Source organism: Neolamprologus multifasciatus, chromosome 3, assembly GCF_963576455.1.
Source record: "Neolamprologus multifasciatus chromosome 3, fNeoMul1.2, whole genome shotgun sequence".
In the NCBI taxonomy this organism is placed as follows: Eukaryota; Metazoa; Chordata; class Actinopteri; order Cichliformes; family Cichlidae; genus Neolamprologus; species Neolamprologus multifasciatus.
Window position 1 is genome coordinate 45,700,157 of NC_140441.1, and position 18,207 is coordinate 45,718,363.

General features: G+C 41.2%; 2 protein-coding genes, 1 long non-coding RNA gene and 1 pseudogene across 13 annotated transcripts in view; 2 read left to right on the forward strand and 2 right to left on the reverse strand.

Moving 5' to 3' along the window:
• The window catches only part of LOC146523567 (NACHT, LRR and PYD domains-containing protein 12-like), a 58,135-nt gene that overhangs the window by 20,419 nt on the left and 19,509 nt on the right, over positions 1 to 18,207 (forward strand). For 5 of the 8 annotated variants that reach the window (XM_085151184.1, XM_085151192.1, XM_085151219.1 and 2 more), the window contains 3 exons: positions 93 to 1,884; positions 7,231 to 7,404; positions 16,937 to 17,113. In XM_085151184.1, coding sequence (XP_085007310.1) covers positions 93 to 1,884; positions 7,231 to 7,404; positions 16,937 to 17,113 — 2,143 coding nt within the window. Of the gene's footprint in view, positions 1 to 92; positions 1,885 to 7,230; positions 17,114 to 18,207 lie in introns of those variants that run through there. The other 3 variants (XM_085151203.1, XM_085151247.1, XM_085151237.1) reach the window with 3 other exon arrangements.
• Positions 1 to 18,207, forward strand: part of LOC146523568 (protein NLRC3-like) — a 78,774-nt gene that overhangs the window by 20,404 nt on the left and 40,163 nt on the right. The window lies entirely within an intron of this gene.
• On the reverse strand, positions 4,479 to 6,311 carry LOC146523569 (uncharacterized). Its single transcript, XR_014872434.1, has 2 exons — positions 5,658 to 6,311; positions 4,479 to 4,786 (listed from the first exon to the last, which is right to left on the reverse strand). It is a non-coding gene; the product is annotated as an uncharacterized LOC146523569 (long non-coding RNA).
• On the reverse strand, positions 12,084 to 15,113 carry LOC146523570 (uncharacterized; annotated as a pseudogene).

Sequence of the window (18,207 nt, forward strand, 5' to 3'; positions counted from 1 at the left end):
AGAAATGGACCAATAGACATTCATCCTTTCAGGGTACTGAAAGGCTATGATATTTATTGTATCATATTTTTTTCTGAATTTCTTATTTTCAGAAATATTTGCTCCACTCCGTAAACGTGAACTTAAAGCCCAACTGAAGAAGAAGTTCCAGTGTGTGTTTGAGGGGATCGCTAAAGCAGGAAACCCAACCCTCCTGAATCAGATCTACACAGAGCTCTACATCACAGAGGGAGGGACTGCAGAGGTCAATGATGAACATGAGGTCAGACAGATTGAAACAGCATCCAGGAAACCAGACAGACCAGAAAAAACAATCAGACAAGAATACATCTTTAAAGCCTCACCTGGAAGAGACGAACCAATCAGAACAGTGCTGACAAAGGGAGTGGCTGGCATTGGGAAAACGGTCTTAACACAGAAATACAGCCTGGACTGGGCTGAAGACAAAGCCAACCAGGACATCCAGTTCATATTTCCATTCACTTTCAGAGAGCTGAATGTGCTGAAAGAGGAAAAGTTCAGCTTGGTGGAACTTGTTCATCACTTCTTTAATCAAACTAACGAATCAGGAATCTGCAGGCTTGAAGACTTCCAGGTTGTGTTCATACTTGATGGTCTGGATGAGTGTCGACTTAATTTGGACTTCAACAAAACGAAAATCCTGACTGAAACAAGAAAGTCCACCTCATTGGATGAGCTGCTGACAAACCTCATCAGAGGGAACCTGCTCCCTTCTGCTCGCCTTTGGATAACAACACGACCTGCAGCAGCCAGTCAGATCCCTCCTCAGTGTGTCGACATGGTGACAGAGGTCAGAGGGTTCACTGACCCTCAGAAGGAGGAGTACTTCAGGAAGAGATTCAGAGATGAGGAGCAGGCCAGCCGGATCATCTCCCACATCAAGAAAGCTCGAAGCCTCCACATCATGTGTCACATCCCAGTCTTCTGCTGGATCACTGCTAGAGTTCTGGAGGATGTGCTGGAAACCAGAGAGGGAGGAGAGCTGCCCAAGACCCTGACTGAGATGTACATCCACTTCCTGGTGGTTCAGGCCAAAGTCAAGAGGATCAAATATGATGGAGGAGCTGAGACAGATCCACACTGGAGTCCAGAGAGCAGGAAGATGATTAAGTCACTGGGAAAACTGGCTTTTGATCAGCTGCAGAAAGGAAACCTGATCTTCTATGAATCAGACCTGACAGAGTGTGGCATCGATATCAGAGCAGCCTCAGTGTACTCAGGAGTGTTCACACAGATCTTTAAAGAGGAGAAACAACTGTACCAGGACAAGGTGTTCTGCTTTGTTCATCTCAGTGTTCAGGAGTTTCTGGCTGCTCTTCATGTCCACCTGACCTTCATCAACTCTGGACTCAATCTGCTGGAAGAACAACAAACAACTTGGAAGGTGTTTCAAACAAGAAAATCTTCAGAGAAATACTTCTACCAGTGTGCTGTGGACAAGGCCTTACAGAGCCCCAATGGACACCTGGACTTGTTCCTTCGTTTTCTGTTGGGTCTGAAGACTAATCAAACTCGTTTGCAAGGCCTGATGACACAAACAGGAAGTAGCTCACAGACCAATCAAGAAGCAGTTCAGTACATCAAGAAGAAGCTCAGTGAGAATCTGTCTGCAGAGAAAAGCATCAATCTGTTTCACTGTCTGAATGAACTGAATGATCGTTCTCTAGTGGAGGAGATCCAACAGTCCCTGAGATCAGGAAGTCTCTCCACAGATAAACTGTCTCCTGCTCAGTGGTCAGCTCTGGTCTTCATCTTACTGTCATCAGAAAAAGATCTGGATGTGTTTGACCTGCAGAAATACTCTGCTTCAGAGGAGGCTCTTCTGAGGCTGCTGCCAGTGGTCAAAGCCTCTAAAAAAGCTCTGTAAGTTATAAAGTTTTTAATATTTAATTTCGTTGGTATGTTATGGAAAAACACACTGCCATCAACTTCTGTTTCGTTTTTGTCAAAATCACTGTAATATAATCACTGTACCTTTATATACACGTGACTTGTATAAATGCTGCTGCCCTCTTGTGGCTAAAGTGTAATTATGTTATTGTTATAAGGGAGGATTTGAGAGTAACATGCCAAGTGAGTCAGCACCTTCGCTTTAGCTTAAAAAATCCAAATTCTTATGTCATCAGTTATAGTTGCATGTATTTATTATCATAATTTAACCTTTAATATTGATTAAAGGTTAAATTATGAGTTTACTCAAAATTATTTTGAGTAAACTAGCAATAATTTTATGGTTGTATTAAATAAATACATCACTAATGAATTATTTATTTCAGTAATTAATTAAAAATGTACATAATTAATTAAAAAAATATATTGATAATGAATTATCAGTTAATTTCATTTAAAATAATTCATTATTTATTTATGTACAATTCTAATTAGTTAATTACATATTTAATCAATTATTGGTTTGTTTTCTATTTTAATTATTTTACTGACACATTTAATGAATTATTTAATGATGTATTTATTTAATTCACATTGCTACTCCTGGCCCTGCATCGGTGTTCATAAATACATTTTATTTGTCAGCTTCACCCATCAAAGTCAGGGGGCGGGGTTAATGCTGATCAAGTCAAAACCATTGCTTTGGTCTGGTGGGCATTCTTTTAGTGGGCTTTTCTCAATACTAAGTAGGCCTACACACCAGGGTTTGGACATGTGTGGACCCAAACTATACTTAAACTTTACCCTTTTTTGTGTATCACCAAATACACTTTTAATATTTTCTAGACAAGAATGTAGTGGCATAATCTTTAACCTCTTTTGGCTCCAAATAGAAGTGACAGACTTGAGCAGGGTTCCTTTAAAGGCTGACAGAAGTGGAGTGGTGACGGGGAGATGTTTGACAGGACAGTGTTTCAGCCTCCACAGGTTCATGTTGTGCTCCATCAGTCAGTGAAGATGAAGTCAGTGATGATGAGGCTGTAGATAGTGTGAGGGATGTGAATGAGGATGATGAAGCTCTGATGATAGCAGATAAAAACAGGCGGCAGAGACTTTGAGCCATACAGGGCACACAGTGTGTGCACAGAACAGCTGAAATCATTATGGAGGCCTCACTGGAATATGGAAGCATCACAGTACAGCTTCAGTGAAGCATTAAAGTCTCTGATATGAGATGAGAAATGAAGCAGCCAGAGCTTTTTCATGAGTGGAAATCCACTGTGACTGTGAGCTGCTGCTACAGCCTCCAGATTAGTCAGCAGCTCATCCTGCTCAACATTTCCTCACCAACTTTAATGGAAGTGTGATGTTTTCATGTTTTCAGCTGGAGTGATGGTCAGGGTGGCCTCCCTCTCCTCTTCTTCTCCTCTTCCTCTTTCATTTGTAAAGCCACTTCTGCTGCTTTCATTCATTTGGAAGTCCTGTAGCTGAGTTTGGGAGAGACTAACAGCCTCGGCAGCAGAGGGGAGAAAGGCTGTAACACCACCACTTTACTCTGTTCTACCTGTCACATCATTTTATCAGGAAACAAATATGCTCATGTTTTTACTATGTTTGTCTTGGAGATGTAAGAAGATCACATGGTGCTTTTTATTATTGTGTTGGTTTGTTTCCTGTCTCTTGGATGGAGCCCAGCTGTGCGTGGCCCCTGGGCCTGTGGTCAGAGTGTGTGCTGGATAATCCGGCCCAGGATGAGGCCAAACTGACATGGGATGAAATGTCTGTCACATAATTGAGCTTAGTGTAGTTTCATTTCTGCACAATTTAAAAACAACCAAAACTTTGTTCTGTCTTTTCTATGTTATACTGTAGACTTTCTTTGATACTGTGTCCAAAAGGAGCAGCTTTTACTTTGAAGGGGAGCCATCTCTGTTTCCTCTTCAGGTTGGATGATGGAAGCAAATTAGTAGCTGTTTCCCAAAACGTCGGCTGCATCCTCCGGAGGCCGCATTTGAAGACCGATTACGTCACAGCCAGGCGACGAAGGCTGTCCGTATTCGTCGACTCTTTGAAATGCGGCCGACAAATGCGTCCTTCATTTCCCCGAATTTAAAGGATGGGTCTGGTGTGTCCTTCGTGGCCCACCATATCCCAGAATTCATAGCGCGGCCCAGCTAAATTTCAGCTGCCAACAATGGCGGCTGCTACTAAGTTTTAAAATAACTCTTATTAATCTTTCTGGGTCACAAAATAAACTTTTAACATATTTTCAGGCGAGAAAGTAGCTGTGTAAATAACAAATATCTGCTTGGTTTATCAAGACATCCCATATTTGCAAAAGTGTTCCGACGTTTTCGGAGACGTCTGTTCCCCACCCGCACGATAGCAAGCCAGGGGGTTCAATGGTCACTCCAGCCGGCGAGAGCAGCGGACTCCCGGCTTCATCGTTTTCAGAACCCCGCTCTTTCGCTACTCAGGTTTAGGGATGGGTATCGTTTAGGTTTTATCCGATACCGGTGCCAAACCGGTACTTTTGAAACGGTGCATGTGCTTAAACGGTGCTCAAACCGGTGCCGGTGCTTAAAGAATGGAGAACACAAAATTGGTCCAAAAACCTCTTATGTTCAGCTGTTTTTTTGTAAAAAGAAAACAATGTTAGCCTTTTCTGCAGCTATGGGGCATATATGGTATCACTCTTGGCTGGAAGCAGTGCTTAAACAATGGAAAAAACAAACTTTGTCCAAAAACCTCTCATGTTTAGCTGTTTTCCACTTTTTCTTTGGTCATTTTAGCCTTTTTGGCCAGGGTGAAGGGAGTATCTGCCATCAAACAAGAAGACAGCCACATGTAACTACGACGGTGTTTGCTAGTTCACCTTACATTAGTGATGGGTCGTTCGCGAACGAAATGGCTCTTAGAGTCGGCTCTTTGAAGTGAACGACGCGAGCCGGCTCCTTATTGGGAGCCGTGAGGTTTTTTTTTTCTTTCTCTCACCCTCTCTCTCGCCCTTTTTTCCACTAAACTCCACACGCGAGTCCTGTACTTTGCGCTGGGCAGAGGGGGGAGGGGCGTTAGTTACACTCACAGTAGCACAGGAATAGAGCCAGAGAGAAAGAGAGCCAGGGACAACAACGTCACATTAGAAAGGTATAGTAATCATCTACTATTTTCAGTTGCAGATGATAAAGGATTCAGAGATCATGCAGGCCCATATGACACGTAAAAACTCAAAAGCACGTATAAAAGACAACAGAAGTGCTCCAGGATGCTAGGGCGCAGTGTTGAGCTTTTGTTACCTAGTGGTTACACAAGCCAGGAAGTATCAACAACTGGATTTGGTGTGTGGTAGTAACAGGTAAATGAACTTTTTTTTTAAATTATTTGAATAAATATGAGTGCTTGTCTATAAATACACAAACAATACACACATGCTTTCAATTGTGTAATTTAAGTGATCTGGGTAGCTCTGTTTTGGAGTTTGTATGTGCTTTTTGGAGTTTGTATATGCTTTAGAGTTTGTACGTGCTTTGTCTCTAGGGGCCATATATAAACATATATAAATAAAACCACTTTTTTTACATTAGTAATTCCTTTTGTGCATAATTTTATATTATTGTTAATGATAAATTAATTAAAGCAACAAAACAACCTGAAGAGCCGGTTCGGAGCTGAAAGAGCCGGCTCGTTTTAGTGAGCCGAGCCGAAAGAGCCGGATCTCTAAAAAGAGCCGGAAATCCCATCACTACCTTACATGCATTAATGTAATAACGTGGTTAGCCTACTCAACGTAAATTACACACGAACAACATTAAGCTACTCACGCAGAGAAGAACGGCTGCTGCTGCCATCATCATCCATCATCATTTCTGCTACGCTGGCAGGGCTAGGGGCCAGGACTCTCCTCTTCGGGTTTTTGGGGGATGTTGCTAACTCCGGGTCCGATAACAGGCACCACACCCGCAGTAGATGTGCTCGGTGTGAGGTCTCACAGCAAGTTTTAAAATACGGCGCATTTTTTGGCTTTTAAAAAAAACGCTATGCGTCGCCAGGTGTTTCATCAGATTCGAGGTGTTACCTCCTTTGACAGTATCAGCTTAAAGCACTTGTTGCAGGCTGCTGAGTTTGCATATTTTGCTGTGAAGTACAGCCAGACTTTTGACCGCTTCACCTTGGGCATTTTTAATCTGTAGCTCTGCTCTAAAAGAACGTACGTACCTGGACCTGCCTACTATCCTCGGAAACGTAAAATGATTGGCTAGAATCTAAAGTGTATCACAGCTCAGGAAAAAAAGCACCGAAATAAAGCACCAAAATGTGCACTGCTTTTCGGTCTGGTTACTACCGTTTATGTCAGAACCGGTGCCATCATGGCACCGGATACCGGTACCCATCCCTACTCAGGTTAAACATGACATATAAGTCACTCGGATAACTTAAAAAAGTAATTGTTTGCCTTTCTTCGTAGTTTTATTTCTTTCCGGAGTAAATCGGTTTGGCTGAGAAAGTTATTAGATTAAATAAAACTTTATTAATCCATCGGGTGGGTTCCTCCGGGATTTTCACACAGCTGAATAAACGGTAAACAGAAAACTGATTAAACAGAAGTGTGAGACAGTCGAGAATTTACGCCAGTGTCCTGTTATATTTTAGATAGCAAGGAGCAGACGGCCGAGTTTATTAAACTCCATCGAGATAGTGGTGACGCAAATCTGAACGCTAGACCATACCGTTTCAAAGCCTCGCACTTCCAGCCTTTTCAGTCTGACCCACGTAGACCGCCAAGACCGGGTCCTCCGAAGAATGCAGCCGACGTTTTGGGAAACAGCTAGTGTGTGATGTTCTTTCAGTATTGCACTTTGTAGACGGTCTCTGAGCACTGGTCTCACAGCCAGCTGCACATAGAGACCAGTGTTGTTAGTCCAGGTCAGAAGATGACTTGTTGGAATGAAAATGAGCTTGTAGTTTGTCTGCTTTAATAATGTGACTGGAAAAAGGTGTTGGACTTCAAATATGTCCATTTCTTTCACACTTCACCTTTAAAAGTGAAGCCTTGTGGTTCCTGGAAGGAAAAACACGACTTTTTCAAGTCTTTTTCCTGTTTTTATGATAAATGTATGACTTTAATGTGAAACATTCAGAGTTTTTTCTCTTGTTGTGTTTGTTTGAAGCTGCTTCCTGTTGGCTTCAGCTGTTTGGAGTTTCCATTTTCTAAACTTCTACATTCTGAACCTTCTTCAGCTCTGAACAGATGATGAAACACTGAATGATTTCGAGCTCACACTTTGTCTAATAAACTTAGATCTTTCATTCTTTATACAGATTGAGGGACTGTGGTTTGTCAAAGATCAGCTGTGATTATCTGGCAGCAGCGCTGAAGTCCAACCCCTCCCATCTGAGAGAGCTGGACCTGAGCTACAACAAGCTGCAGGATCCAGGAGTGAAGCATCTGTGTGGTTTCCTGGAGAGTCCAGGATGTGGACTTGAAACTCTGAGGTCAGTCAGCATGTTTTAGTTGTGCTGAGATGAATATGATGTGAAAGTTGTGCTGACACTAAACTGCAGACATCAGGCTGATATTATACATGATCCACACTGAGGATCTTCATGGTAAAGTCTGTTTTCTTCTTCTCTGGTTTAGTCCATTGACTGCAGCAGAACAATGTTCATATTTCAAACAGTGATACTCAACGTATGGCCCGCGGCCCACACGCGGCCTTCCCACCTTTCCTGATTCAGAGAGAGGGGACCCTGATTAACTGTGTAGTGTTCTTCCTCACAGTTCTAAGTATCACACACAACAATAAATAATCCACAGCTGACTGTCTTTAGCAGGTCAAAGGTCACGGCACACAGCAGACAGTGGGAAATATTATAATTCTGATCATTTATCAGCACATATCCATATGTATAAAAACAAAGCTGACACTGTGAGACTTGATCAGAGGTGTGATCATCACAGCAGAGGCCTTTGTGTCAAAGTCACTGAGGATCAAACAGAAACACATGAAGCAGAGTTTCCTCTTCTGGCTTTTTATAGCAGATAACCTTCAAAATATTCTGCAGTCGATCAAAAACTGAAGCAAACCATGAATCAACATGTGAACATGACCTGATGCTGCTGAAGTGAAGCAAAGTTACAGAGGTTTGGTTACAGACACAGCTGAGAGTTTGTAATCTGTCATCATTTTAAAAGGTTTAAACTTCTTCAGTATTGAACAGCAGAAATGAGGCTTTGTTTTCGGAGGCCGACAGCAGTGAACACAACAGCAGACTGGTGCGTAATAAGCTGTGAATAATGCAGAAAACAGATTTTTGAAGGTAAACTGTTCTTGAAGTACACTGAGAAAGAGAGCTGTGCAGGAAGTAAACGTCAAAGTCAGAGAGAATTCATGACGATGTTCATCAAACGTAAAGCGTAGTTTGGATCTTCTTTTGCTGCTGGTTCACTCAGTTTTGGTTGGAGACAGATGAAACCTGCAGCTTCAGGATCTGTGAGCTGTCCACTTTCAGCCCCGACGGCGTGTCCGTGTCCGTGCCGTCGAGTGAACAATCCACGCTTTGTGTTTCCATCTTTGTGCGTTTAGCCGCTCTCATTTTCTGTATTATCTGTGTAGTGGCAATTCCTTTTGTTTGACAAACCAAACATCCCACAATTAAAGGTCTACAAGCCACTGCTGCACTGAGATACTATTTTATACGCAGGCAAAAGAAGTCCACTGTCCAACTTGAAAGTTGCATTTTTATGGTTTATTTATCCAGTTTGGCAAGCAATAACAAGATCCATTTTTTTGTTACTCCCTGCTGCTTCTCCTGCTCTGGTAAAAAACCATAGGCCCACCCCAGTGCATGCTGGTCCTATACCAGTCTCTTTATTTATAGAAACAAAATGGCCCTACAGCTCTTACTGACTAATTTAACAAAGTAACATCAAACAAACATTGAAACAAAATGTTAACCGACAAATAAACTTGTAAAAAAAACCAAAATCTAAGTAAACTAACAACAAACTTTAACTAATTTCAAAACAATAAAAAATAAGAACAAATAGCTCCAACACTCCGGCCCCTAATTGTGCATACAATCACAATTACTTTAAAGTCCCAAAAGGAGGAACTATTCTCTTAAGCAGGTCCTTAATCTTTGTTAATGATCTTCTTCACGATGAGGCTTCCAGTAGCAAAATAAGTTTTGTCACTGGCCTTTCCAAAACACTGGTCTTTGTTTGTAGTCTCACAGAACGCACCAAGCGTTTTGCACCCTGGTTTACACTTAAGACTTTTGCCATCATCCACGATCCTCTTGGAACTATAGCGTCTGCAATTAAAACAACATCTCCAGGTATAAGACATCTTTTAGTCCTCATCCATTTTTGTCTTTCTTGCATCAGAGGTAGGTACTCAGAAAGCCATCTCTTCCAGAACAACTCTGCCATGTACTGTATCTGTTTCCACCTTTTTCTGACATGCAGATCACTTGGATCAAACAGTCCTGGTGGTAAAACTGGTTTATTTTTCAGCAACAACAAGTGATTGGGTGTCAGTGCTTCAAGATCATTTGAGTCATCTGAAACTCTGGTAATGGGTCTGTCGTTCAATATAGCTTCAACCTCACAGAAGACTGTTTGGAGTCCTTCATCATCCAAAACTTGTTCTTTGAGAACTGAGGCTAAAATACTCTTTATTGAATGAATAAGGCGCTCCCACACACCGCCTGGGTGAGAAGCTGCTGGGATGTTAACGTTCCATTTCATGCCATCCTGAACAAAAGCCTTTTGAATTTTAGCATGGTTCAGCTCATTCAAACTTTCTTTCAACTCTCGATTCGCCCCAACAAAATTTGTAGCATTATCAGATCTGATGGTCGAAACTGGGCCTCGTCTACAGATGAACCTCCGCACAGCATTTATACAGGAGTCTGTATCAAGTGTACATGCAATCTCCAGATGTACTGCACGACTGGTGAAACAAGTAAAAAGAACTCCATACCTTTTAAGGAGACTTCGTCCTCTTTTAACACTTATAGGTCCAAAATAGTCCACTCCAACATTTGTGAATGGAGCTGTGTCTGGCAGGACTCTCTCTTCAGCCAGATCCGCCACCTTTTGTTCAACAAACTTTCCTCTGTTGCGTCTACACGTGATACAAGTGATACAAGTGATACAACGAGAGATGATTTTCCTGGCAGCAGAATTTGCATTTAATATCCAGTATTTTTGTCTTAGTTTTGACAGCATGTGTGCTCTTCCTGCATGTCCCAACCTTTGATGGATATGGCGTAAAATCAGTGTTGACACGTGCATATCTTTTGTCAAAATTGCAGGATGCTTTACTTCCATAGGCATGGCTGTTTTATTCAATCGGCCACCCACTCTGAGGATTCCTGAATCCAACACTGGATCAAGTTTGTAAAGACAACTTCCCTTGGAGACTCCTTTGAGGCCATTGCTGATTAAAGCCATTTCGTTGTTGTGCATATTGAATAATAGCTTGTTCTGCCTTTGCTAAATCTTCTGAAGTCAGATTTCCTTTCTTCAAAGTGGTCCTAAATCTTCCCATTCTTATCTCCACTTCTTACTGACTTTCCAGATCATTCTTATTCAAACCTGCAGCAAGCAACTCTGTCCTCTTCTGCGCCAGCAACACCAAGGCCTCTTTCAGCTTTAAAAGCCAGGCTACAGAGATTTTAAGTTTTGCCCAAGACGAGAAGTAATGGATAAGATAGTTGGTAGGATTTTGTAATTCCTTCACAATGACATTCATTGTCAGGTCCTTTTTGACCTCTGGGTCATCTGCAGAAATTACACTGTACTCCACATCCAGTTTAGGCCATTCCTTTTCTGACTTATAGAGAAATTCTGGCCCTTTTATCCATCTTCTACATTTGAGGAAATCCCCAGCACTCATTCCTCTGGATGCATCATCTGCAGGATTCTCCTTGAAAGAAACATATCTCCACTGATTCACATCTGTTGCTTCTTGAATGACAGCAATTCTGTTTGCAACAAAAGTATTAAATCTTCGGGTTTCATTGGAAATGTATTTCAGTACTGTTGTACTATCAGTCCAAAAAACTGATTTTTCCAACCTTACCTGCAGCTCTGTTTGCAGAAGCATATTCACTCAAACTGCAAGAACTGCAGTCGTCAATTCCAGTCTGGGAATTGTAGGTTGCTTGAGAGGAGCAACTCTAGCCTTCCCCAGGATAAAAGCAACATGTTTGATGTTATTCTTTTCCAACTTTAAATATGACACTGTTCCATAACCATCTTGACTTGCATCAGAAAAATGATGAAGTTGTGCCTTATCTGGTCTTCCAAAGCAACTTGGTTTAATGCAACGTTCCACTTTGAACTTTGAAATCAGCTGGAGATCCTCCAGCCAATCATGCCACCGCTGGGAAAGTGAGTGGGGAGTAACTTCATCCCACTTCAAATTTTGTCGGCAAAGCTCTTGTAACAACAGTTTAGCTGGCATACTGAAGGGAGACAAGATTCCCAAAGGATCATACAGTGAGCTGACCACAGACAAAATGCCCCTTCTGGTTGTTGGACGGTCCTGCAGGGAGGTTCTGAACCGGAACTTGTCTGTTTCTATGCACCACTGTAAACCCAGTGCTCTCTCAACTGGAAGTTGATCTGCGTCCAAATCCAGAGCCTTAATTTCCTTTGCTCTTCTTTCCTCTGGGATTGACATGAGCACTGTGCGACTGTTGCTGATCCATTTTGAAAGCTTAAATCCTCCTTTAGCGCAGATATCTGTCAGCCTCTTCACCATGTGCACTGCCTCCTCTTCTGAAGCAACAGATTTCAAACCATCATCCACATAATAGTTTCTTTTGACTGTATCAACCACTTCAGCTGGAAACTGTTGTGCATTATCATCTGCAGTTCTCTGTAGAGCATAATTTGCACAGCTTGGCGAAGAAACAAATGCACCTTCATCCGGTATTCCTGTGCAGACCTTGTAGTGTCGCCTTGTTGCCACCAAAGGAAACGGAGAAAGTTGACGTGTTTTTCTGAGACGTGAACTTGGTGAAACATGGAATCAATGTCTGCCATTAATGCAACAGGCTCTTGTCTAAATCTGATCAGAACTCCAACCAGCGAGCTTGTGAGATCAGGTCCCTGTAGAAGCTGGCTGTTCAATGATGCTCCTTTGTAAGTTGTTCCACAGTCAAATACAACTCTTAACTTGCCCTTTGTGGGATGATACACTCCGTGATGAGTGATGAGGGATGTACCACACCTTTCCATCATCTTTGTGCAACTCATCTGCAGACACAAGCTCGGCATATCCTTGTTCAAGCATGTTGTTTACACATTCAGTGTATTCATCCTTATAATGAGCATCCTTTTCAAATCTCCGTCTGAGACTCTGGAGACGCTGCTCTGCGACACAGAGGTTATTTGGCAAGCTGGGACCTTCTCTCCTGAAAGGCAAATCAATGTGATAATGATTTCCAATAGGTTTTATTGAACTACTAACAATATCCATGAAACACATATCCTCTCTGGACATTTCAGTCTGCTCCTCTGAGGATCTTTCATTAAAATCAAGATTGTACTGTTTAATCAACATTTCTTCAAGACGCTCAACAGAAATCCTATTGGCTGTTACAGCAGTGCGGTTGTTTTTATTTCCACTGTTACTTCCAGTGCACAAGGGACCATTTATGACCCAGCCAACTTTTGTTTTTACAGCATAAGGTCCACCCTCCACACTGTTTATCACCTTCCATGGCTCTAAAACATTGGAAGCATCAGTGCCTATCAGTAGCTCCACCTCTGCATCAATGTTGTGAAGTTTAACAGGTTTAAGATGAGGCCACTGATTGATGTCGCCTTGCTGGGGAATATTGACTGTAGAAACTGGCATGGTCTTTTGAGTCAAAACATCTGGCAACGGCATGAAATCATTTGCTTCCAAACCAGACAGAACTTGTGCACTAACAATCCTATCTTGACTCATTGTTCTCAAAAGGATATTGGTCTTTTTACCTTTTAGATTCAGTCTTTTTGCCAGGGTTTCTGTACAGAATGTACCTGAACTTCCAGGATCAAAAAACGCATAGGTTTGCACGATTTTATTGCTCTTTTGGCTCTTAACTTGAACTGGAACTATAGGAAAAACTGCATCAACTTCATGACCGGTCCCAATATGCCCACATGTCTGAGTGGTTGCCGTTGAAAAGTTGACATTAGAGCTTGTCATCTGTTGAGCTTGTTCTGAGGGTGCACCTGGATCTTTTCGCTTTATATGAAGAACCCCTGAGTGCTTTTGGTGACACACGTTGCAATCCAAACGACTCCTACAGTCTTTGCTTGTGTGACCAACTTTTAAACAACCAAAACAAATTCCCCTTTCCTTGATAAAAGTCAACTTATCCCGATGCATTTTAGCTTTAAACCGCTTACAATTCTCTAGTAAATGATTGCTGTGTGAACAAAACAAACAACTATGCAGAACAGTGGAATTTGTTCTGCTTCCAGTTGATTGAGCTTTGACTCCTGGAACTGTACTGACATTAGTGGCAAAACTACTTCCCTTATTTCTTTGCTTGGTGGAACTTGAAACTTTAAAGCTGCTTCCAGATTGTGAGTCTTGGATGTTGCCAAACACTGGATCTGATGCTACTTTCACCTGTTTTATATTGAAGGCAACCAGATCAGTGAACACTGCTCTGTGACCATTTTGTTCCTGTAGTTCATAGGCAACAACTCTCCATTTTTCCCTCAATTTGTATGGAAGTTTCATAACAATCATTCTCATATTTGAGGGCAAATCCAACTCCTTCATATAAACAACTTGCTGTGTTAGATTCAAACATCCTTGAAGAAAAAGAGAGAATGACTGTAGACCTTTCACATCCTCACTTTTAATAGGTGCCCAACTCACAATCCTCTCCATATATGCAGAGGCAATTTTATTTTCGTTCCCAAAATGTTCTTCAAGAAGATATTTGGCTGTGGAATAGCCCTGCTCAGGAGGTAAATGCTGACAACTATGCACCAAGACTTTAGGCTGCCCCCTAGTGAACTGCTCTAAAAAATGCAAACAGTCGCTCCAGTTATCAGTTTTAGCTTCCACTCCATTTTCAAAGGCATTCATAAATGATCTGTACTGTAAAGGGTCTCCATCAAACATAGGGATGTTTCTGGCTGGGAGGACAGAAGATACATTTTGTTTTACAAGCACAGTAGTGATGTCATTTAGTTTTTGCATAATATTGACAATCTCCTTCGTGCTATTCTCAGTCAAAGTAGGAGACTGAGGCTGTGTTTGCTGCGTCACTTGAGCTGAATCATCCACCTGATGTTGGTTTTGACTTTGTCTAGGTATGATTACTTGTGATTCAGATGCAGAATTTGTACCAGAGTAATCTCTTTCTGCCGGAACAAATGTATCAGCACAAGGATTTAAACTAGGCGCTTCTTGTACGTGCCCTCTTTCAAAATAAGAGTTCATTCCATCAGAACGCTCAGAGCTACAAACTGAGTTTATTTTTAAGACACGAAGCTTTGCATTGATTGCTGCCAGCTCTGTTTCCAAGGATAATTTCTCCTTTTCTTTTCTCAGTTTTTCCTCTTGCGCTTCAATAGAATGTTTTTTCTTTAATGTAGCGAGTCGCTCCATGAGCGCTGCTTTGTCAGCCGCAGCTTTAATGCGTGCGGAAGATGTTGATGAAATTCGACTTTGCTGTGACAAGGTTTTTGAAGGTGGCTTTACACTTGAGATATTAGAGACACTGTCTTCAGGATTTATTTCATCCAAACTTTCAACAGCTTGATCATTAAGAACAGTATTGCTTTGTTCAATATACAGCTCGCCTGTTTCCTGCAACCAAACCTTTACTTTGTCCATAAAAACAGAGAATGCTGTCACCTTAGACTAAAAATGTGCGCTTTGCCTTTTCACTTCATCTTCTGGCAGTGGCAAACTTAAAAAGGATTCTTGCAAAGCGTTTGCATCTTGATAGCATTTAATAAACTTCCCAAATTCAGAAGACACTTCCGTAACGTTCTCATGTGAAGTCATTAAAGCGGAAATTTTCCCCATATACTTAGATGCTTGCTTACACATTGAACTCTGCTTTTCTTGGCATGTCTTTATATACAAATCCAAACCTTTTGGTGTAAATTTGATGCTTCTTTTCTCTGCTTGCATCTGAGTGTCATCCTCTTGTTTACTCTTAATATCCGACATTTTTATTGTCCTCTTGGATTATTTCAAACATTATAAAGATGCACAGCACACTGAGAATCCATAGCATAGAGCAGAAACATGACATCCATTTACCTGCTGATTGCAGCGAACAAACATTTCCACAGAGGGCGTTGGCATGTTTAAATTAGTGATCGAATTATGCACAAATTTAGTACATCAAAACACAGTTCATCAATCCTTGTAGTGAAATAATGTCTTTAAACTCCAATAGCTTCACCGTTTTCCTTTACGGCTTAAACAATATTATCACTCACCAGTTTGAAATCTTTGAAATCCATATATCCAACATATCCATTAATGAAGGATTATTCCTTTGTCCACGGGCGGGTTTTTTACTTTATGTAGTGGCAATTCCTTTTGTTTGACTAACCAAACATCCCACAATTAAAGGTCCACAAGCCACTGCTGCACTGAGATACTATTTTGTACGCAGGCAAAAGAAGTCCACTGTCCAAACTTGAAAGTTGCATTTTTATGGTTTATTTATCCAGTTTGGCAAGCAATAACAAGATCCATTTTTTTGTTACTTTCTGCTGCTTCTCCTGCTCTGGTAAAAAACCATAGGCCCATCCCAGTGCATGCTGGTCCTATACCAGTCTCTTTATTTATAGAAACTAAATGGCCCTAAAACTCTTACTGACTAATTTAACAAAGTAACATCAAACAAACATTGAAACAAAATGTTAACCGACAAATAAACTTGTAAATAAACCCCAAAATATAAGTAAACTAACAACAAACTTTAACTAATTTCAAAATAATAAAAAATAAGAACAAATAGCTCCAACAATCTGTTTGGTTGTTGTTGAAATACTTTTGGGAGCTTTAACCTGAGATTCTGGAAAATACATTTATATTAAAAATTGATTCAAGATTGAATGAATCAACATCGCTTTATTCAAATTAAAACCATTTAAATAGGAAAATCCATTTTTTTACACCCGCCTCTAATGCTGGGTAATGTCAGCTGATCCATGTGCAGCTGGCTGTGAGGCTCAGGGAGCGTCTACAAAGTGCAACACTGAAAGAACATCATCCATAAATATTGAGTATTAACTGGACTCTCATACAGCGAGACTCAAATGCTTTTAAACATCAGCTTATCCTGCTGATCCAAGTCCAACACTGAGATTGTAAAAACATGTCTGTCAATCATTTTGTTTGGTTTCTGAGGAAAATGATTCAATAACTTGCTCCTAATACACAACATTTCATCATATTTCCTCATAACACTCTTTTGTCTGAACATTTGAATCCCATTTGAATTTGCAATAAAGGATCCACAGAGTTTGGTGACAATAATGGCAGTAGATGTTTGTGTGAAAGTGTTGGAAGCAAATTAGTGTGTGATGTTCTTTCAGTGTTGCACTTTGTAGACGGTCCCTGAGCACTGGTCTCACAGCCTGCTGCACATAGAGACCAGTGTTGTTAGTCCAGGTCAGAAGATGACTTGTTGGAATGAAAATGAGCTTGTAGTTTGTCTGCTTTAATAATGTGACTGGAAAAAGGTGTTGGACTTCAAATATGTCCATTTCTTTCACACTTCACCTTTAAAGGTGAAGCCTTGTGGTCTTTTTCCTGTTTTTATGATAAATGTACGACTTTAATGTGAAACATTCAGAGTTTTTTCTCTTGTTGTGTTTGTTTGAAGCTGCTTCCTGTTGGCTTCAGCTGTTTGGAGTTTCCATTTTCTAAACTTCTACATTCTGAACCTTCTTCAGCTCTGAACAGATGATGAAACACTAAATGATTTAAAGCTCACACTTTGTCTAATAAACTTACATCTTTCATTCTTTATACAGATTGAGGGACTGTGGTTTGTCAGAGATCAGCTGTGATTATCTGGCAGCAGCACTGAAGTCCAACCCCTCCCATCTGAGAGAGCTGGAGCTGAGCTACAACTACAACCTGCAGGATTCAAGAGTGAAGCATCTGTGTGGATTTCTGGAGAGTCCAGGATGTGGACTTGAAACTCTGAGGTCAGTCAGCATGTTTTAGTTGTGCTGAGATGAATATGATGTGAAAGTTGTGCTGACACTAAACTGCAGACATCAGGCTGATATTATACTGATCCACACTGAGGATCTTCATGGTAAAGTCTGTTTTCTTCTTCTCTGGTTTAGTCCATTGACTGCAGCAGAGCAATGTTCACACATCAAACAGTGATACTCAACGTATGGCCCACGGCCCACACGCGGCCTGCCCACCTTTCCTGATTCAGAGAGAGGGGACCCTGATTAACTGTGTAGTGTTCTTCCTCACAGTTCTAAGTATCAGACACAACAATGAATAATCCACAGCTGACTGTCTTTAGCAGGTCAAAGGTCACGGCACACAGCAGACAGTGGGAAATATTATAATTCTGATCATTTATCAGCACATATCCATATGTATAAAAACAAAGCTGACACTGTGAGACTTGATCAGAGGTGTGATCATCACAGCAGAGGCCTTTGTGTCAAAGTCACTGAGGATCAAACAGAAACATATGAAGCAGATTTTCCTCTTCTGGCTTTTTATAGCAGATAACCTTCAAAATATTCTGCAGTCGATCAAAAACTGAAGAAAACCATGAATCAACATGTGAACATGACCTGATGCTGCTGAAGTGAAGCAAAGTTACAGAGGTTTGATTACAGACACAGCTGAGAGTTTGTAATCTGTCATCATTTTAAAAGGTTCAAATTTCTTCAGTATTGAACAGCAGAAATGAGGCTTTGTTTTCGGAGGCCGACAGCAGTGAACACAACAGCAGACTGGTGCGTAATAATCAGTGAATAATGCAGAAAACAGATTTTTGAAGGTAAACTGTTCTTGAAGTACACTGAGAGAGAGAGAGCTGTGCAGGAAGTAAACGTCAAAGTCAGAGAGAATTCATGACGATGTTCATCAAACGTAAAGCGTAGTTTGGATCTTCTTTTGCTGCTGGTTCAGTCAGTTTTGGTTGGAGACAGATGAAACCTGCAGCTTCAGGATCTGTGAGCTGTCCACTTTCAGCCCCGACGGCGTGTCCGTGTACGTGCCGTCGAGTGAATGATCCACGCTCTGTGTTTCCATCTTTGTGTGTTTAGCT